At 40.2% G+C, this 6,000-nt stretch overlaps 1 protein-coding gene across 1 annotated transcript in view; it reads left to right on the top strand.

Annotated features, from left to right (window-relative positions):
* The first annotated feature begins 2,785 nt into the window (after window positions 1-2,785).
* SH3GL2 (SH3 domain containing GRB2 like 2, endophilin A1) overlaps window positions 2,786-6,000 on the top strand; it is a 103,104-nt gene continuing 99,889 nt past the window's right edge. The window contains exon 1 of the mRNA XM_072154080.1: window positions 2,786-2,981. Within this exon, the coding sequence (XP_072010181.1) occupies window positions 2,937-2,981 (45 nt within the window). The 5' untranslated portion in view covers window positions 2,786-2,936. The remainder of the gene's footprint in view (window positions 2,982-6,000) is intronic.

Below are 6,000 nucleotides of genomic sequence, written 5' to 3'. Positions count from 1 at the left end.
GATCCTGACAGAAACTTCCTGTCAGATATAGTCTATTTTTATGTTTAACACCTTAAAAACTTTGACCTATTTTTTTTTGTGTCTCCATTTATTTACTCCCCACCTTCAAAAATCTATAACTTTTTTATTTCTCCATTCACAGAGCTATGTGTGGACTTGTTGCCTGCATAACCAATTGTACTTCAAAGTAACAGTATTTAATATTCCATGCCTTTTACTGGGAAAAACTTCCAAATACGGTGAAATTGGTGAAAAAAACACATTTGCCCATTTGAGCTTGTTTTTTTTTGCATCTGTGCATCAAACGCCTCCTTTATTCTTTGGGTTGGTATGATCACTGGGACACCGTGATAATTTTTTTAAATTATGCTATCTTCTGGCTCTAATAACTTTTTCATAGTTCAGTGTATGGAGGTGTCATTTTTTCTGGAATGACCTGATGTTTTCTTTGCTACCATTTTGGGGACTGTACAACCTTTTGATAACTTTTTATTATATTTTTTATATGTTGCAAAATGGCAAAAAAGTGGTGTTTTGAACATTTGGGCGCTATTTTCTGTTATTAGGTTGAACGCCCGGAATATGGGAAGTCCCCGGGTTACATACAAGATAGGTTTCATAGGTTTGTTCTTAAGCTGAATTTGTATGTAAGTTGAAACTGTATATTTTATAATTGTAGATCCAGACCATTTTTTTTGCCCCCAGGACAATTGTTGTTTTAAAATGTTTTGCTGTAATAGGATCAATAAAGCTTCATTACAGGAACTTTACAGCTGATCATTGCAGTCTGAGACTATAGTAAAGCTTCCAGAGAGCTTCACCAGAGGTCACAGTGGGCATAGGGGTCCGTCTTTAACTAGGGGTCGTCTGTAAGTTAGATGTCCTTAAGTAGGGGACCACCTATAAACCAAATGACGGTATTTTATTTTCATAGATTGGACACTTTAGGATGCGAAAATACCTAACATGTTTATGATTTTGTTATTTTTAATTCCATTTTTTAATTCATTTATTTTCAGCTTAGTTCTAGGGAAAGGGGGGTGATTTGAACTTTAAGGTCTTATTTATTGTTTTATTTTATTTTTGTAGTCATTTTTTATTATTTTCAGAATCCCTAAGGTACTTTAACTTTAGGTCGTCTGATTAATCCTACTTTATGCTACCATAGTACTTTATGGCAGTATATGGGGATTTATCACGTGCCACATTGTAACAGATCTGCATTAATTACACAGCCTCAGGTCATGGCAACAATGGGGTCTTAGGCTGTATTCACACAGCCATTGGGGGACATATTTACGGCTGATGTATATACGTCGGATATACGTCCGCTACAGGCCAGCAATGGCCGCACGGCAACTTGCGGCACTGTACCTTTCCATAACCGGGGAAAAAAATAGGACATGTCCTATCTTTCCCCCTAATATGGCGCCACATGCCATGTTTCTCTATGGAGAGGGGCGGGGGAGGGCAGCACTCACCCCCTCTTCCTCTCCCCGTGGCTGACATGTGCACGCTGTGCTATGGTACGCTGGGCACACGTTTGTGTGAATTTAGCCTTAGGGAGTGGCAATTAAAACCTATATGGCTGCGTCGGAGAAAGGAGTTAAAGTTGGTGGCCAGATCTTCGGCTCCAAGGCCTTTGACAGTTACTCTTCATCCCTTACTAACACCAAAGGTGAAGCTATGTTAGAGTCTTTTAGGATTATTAGAAAGATAAGAGATCACATTGGTGAAATAGACCTATTTGGTGAGGTGAAGGGCCAAGTTATAGGTTCTGGGCATAATTTGAAATGAAGAAAGTCTGCTGATGTGTGCGATTTTCTGCACAGACTTTCAGCACTTCTAGAGGATTGCTGAAGAAAACGGGGTTGCCAATATCTGTGTTGAAAGGTTCAGGCTGAGGATGGTGATGCCTCATCCAGGGCACTTTTGAGAACATGATTATAATGGTTAGTAGCCAGGATAGGCCAGGAGAGGGAGGAGATGGAGGATAGTGATGACTACAAAGTTCCTTTGAGATGGTGAGTACTAATGGCCATTGGGTTTCTGTATGTGATAGGAGGCCATATTACTGACACTAAGGCTATATTCACACTGCTGTTGCTCGCCGTACCGTAGCACGGCGGACACACGGCAGCGCGTGGGGAGAGGAGGAGGTGAGCGCTGCTCACCCCCTGCCCCTCTCCATAGGGATGTATGGTGCACGGAGCCGTAATACGGGAAAAGATAGGACATGTCTTATCTTTTTCCCGGGTACGGAGCGGTACACACGTTCGGCACCGTACCCCTCCCGTAGTGCACCGTGCGCCCAATGCCTTGCGGCAGTGTGAGTATAGCCTAAAAGAGAGAAGTTTATGGTTGGAAAGTGGAAAGGTAGATCTGACTTTAAATGAAGAAACTTGTTATATTAACCAGTGGTATTTGATACAGATTTTCTGGTAAATACCAGGGAAATTTTTGCTCATGCACTTTCCAACACAGATTTCCCCTTGTAAATGAGACATAAATTAGCCTTTCTTTCTTTTTAGTGTTTCTCCCTTGAAGTGAGGTGAGAACTTTGCCTCATGGGACAATGGCGCCATTTGGACCACTATAAAATCCAGAATACAGCCCCATGTCACGGGTTCATCTCCTATCACCTAGGCCGGTAGTACAGTCCAGCTTGCACTACTAGTATTTCTAGGCGGTGAAAGGGGCACATTGTCCTAGCAGAAGCCCACACCTCCCGCACGCTGGATGTGCAGGAAATGAGCGCTTGCCCCCTTAATAGGGCGGAGTTAGCGGGCCGTGACGTCAGGGTGTCCCTGCATTAAGGCATGCATCTGATAACAGCATCACAGGATTACAGCGAGGCGACGGCTGGAGACTAGAATCCCCCGCAGTCCTGCAGAGCGGCTCCATCCTACTCCTCAGCGCTGCACCCAACCTCCACCATGTCTGTAGCGGGGCTCAAGAAGCAGTTCCACAAAGCCACTCAGGTAAGGACTGGCACACGGGGCTGCATCACCACATCTCCATGCCTGCTGCTGGGGGTGGTGCAGCTTGTCATTCACTGTGCACTGAATGTCATCCGATCTCACCCTCATCCTTAGTGCAATGGATCCACCAGGGAAGGCACTGGATACACACACAAGAGCTTCAATAATCCAAGCATAGGAATCAGACTGCCATTATGTAATCACGTATTCTGCATACAGCGCTCCAGAAAGGACGGGGTTAACTCCATCGGAAATCACCAACCTATTTTTAGCAATGGATCACTGGCTGTCATTGTTATATTCTATCTCTATTACATGCACTATGTATCTATAATATATACTACATTCTTATATTCTACCTCTAGTACATGCACTATGTATCTATAATATATACTACACTATTATATTCTACCTCTAGTACATCCACTATGTATCTATAATATATACTACATTCTTATATTCTACCTCTAGTACATCCACTATGTATCTATAATATATACTACATTCTTATATTCTACCTCTATTACATGCACTCTGTATCCATAATATATACTACATTGTCATATTCTACCTCTGTTACATGCACTATGTATCTATAATATATACTACATTGTTGTATTCTACCTTTAGAACATCCACTATGTATCCATAATATATACTACATTGTTGTATTCTACCTTTAGTACATCCACTATCTATCTATAATATATACTACATTTTTGTTATATCTCTATTATTTGCACTATGTATAATATATACTATATTGTAACATTTCACCTATATTACATGCAATACATATCCATAATATAAACTACATTGTTATGTTATGTCTCAATTACATTCACCATGGAGAATATATACTACATTGTTATATTCTACATATATTGCTTTCTCTAAGTATCCATAATATTTATCACATGATATCATATATTGGCTGCCTTGCTGCTAGATGTGAAGAATAGATAAATCAGTATTTTTCCACAAGGGAATCCCAGGGGTGTGTATTGTCTGTTCTCTGGTCTTACTTTTTTTTTTCCGAGAGATCCATGATCACTTGAGTATTTGGAATGAGATCTAGTGTGGATATATCCTTAGCTACATGTTATTTATGTTCCCAGTCATGCTGTAATAAGTCTTTTAATCTTTCCCAGGAGAACACAGCAGTGTCAATATTTCCAATTTTAAGATTGTAAATATAGGAGTAGTAGGCTTGCTGTACTGAATTGTAACTCCTGTTCGAGATATGATGCAACACTTGTTGTTTGATGAGATTGGTTCATTATAATGTTACGCATTCCCATGAACATTAGGATGAAGATAAAATGGCCTATCCATACATTGCGATGAATATGGCCTCAGCTATGTGTTATTCTATATCCCCCAATGTTCATATCATGGAGATTATAATGTGTGGCCATGGACCCGAGGATTAAGAGACAGTGTGATGTTAGATAGCTGCTGGGATTCTATTTGGAATTTATATTGGAGCCTGCAGTAAGTCTGCAGTCACTCATTGCTTGCTTATAGGAAGCACCTACAGAGGTGACCTCCTCAGCTCCTTCCCCTTTGCCAAGACTTCATGCAGAGATATCTGATAACAACTGCATTATTAAAGAGAATGCTGGATTGGGTAGCTGGGTGCTCTTCTACAGAAAAGGACAGGCCTGCTGCTATGCCTTCCTATTCCATCCACATGCCATTAAAAACATGCATTTTATACTCTGGCAGAAGGGAGATTTCCTTTTGCAGCTTGTGGTGCTGAAATTGAGCTAATAACCTTTCCACCTCTATTGTATTTAACATGTTAATTACATTTGACATTACAAAGCTTGTCGCTGTGTAGATGACTCTCTTGGTGACAAAAATAGAAAGCTGTCTCCCCCAGCAAACCAAAAAAACTACAAAACCTGCTAAAATATGCCTTAATAAGTGCCGTTTAACATATGGTGTTGATGAAGTGCAGCACTGTAAGTAACTTAACATGTTCCATTTAAATGCTAATTTTACTATTTATTGATATTACTTTTTTCACATATTTGTATAGTTTGTGTCATGATTCTGTACAGTAATATATAAAAACATCCATATGTATAATATTGGAATTGTAATCTTTGGTGAAATCCAAAAACAAATAATACAGGACAGTAGCAAAAACTACCAAGAAACACCATATTAGTCCTAGCAGTGTCAGCAAAATGCCAACATGCAGCACAACGTCACAGTCACTAGTAATGCCCAAAAGTGTAACACACTCCCCAACTATGCCCCATAAAACGCCTGTATAACACACTCCTGCAAACCAATACAACAGTGCAGTAGTAATGTCCCCCTGCCAGAACCCTTGTTCAATGCCTAAAGAACCGCCTTAATCTGACGCAAACCGACACACTGACCTAGAATTGCAGATCTTTCTTAAATACTTCTCATCAACACCTCCTGTCAAAGGATCAAATAACCACCCTCTGTCCAAAATGTCTCAAAAGCTCATAGTCTCTACTATTCAGACTCGGTGGTCCTATTTTAAATTCATGTGTAATGATTTCCAGTGTATTTGATAAATTCTTGCTTTCTGGAAATCTGCATTTTTTATTTGTCACATGCCATCCTCTTCAGTGCTACTGTTGTTACAGGGCATCTACCACATGGATGCAAGACTGTATGCAAATGAGCCTGAGTGGCTCCAGGCACCATTAATACCTATGGAGCCCCTTAGGCTCATTTGCATACAGCCATTTGTCCTGGTGGTAGATGGCCTTTAAAGGTGACCATGACCCAGTAAGTAAATAGGGGCCTTAGAGAAACTGTATAATTTTTTTTCTTTTCTCCTATCTAGTCCACTGTTTCTTGACAATGCTTATTTTCTGTAAAATATAGTATTTGTTTTTGTTTCATACATCTGAAGTTATACAGTGGTGTATAGGTCTGACTGGAATATGAGGCGGGCTTTACATGAGCTTATTTAGGCCTCATGCACACATGAGCTAGCCACACAAACAGCAGCTAATTCAGAACCCCCATT

The sequence above is a fragment of the Engystomops pustulosus genome, chromosome 1 (assembly GCF_040894005.1).
Source record: "Engystomops pustulosus chromosome 1, aEngPut4.maternal, whole genome shotgun sequence".
In the NCBI taxonomy this organism is placed as follows: domain Eukaryota; kingdom Metazoa; phylum Chordata; class Amphibia; order Anura; family Leptodactylidae; genus Engystomops; species Engystomops pustulosus.
This window is presented reverse-complemented; position numbering and strand designations above follow the sequence as displayed.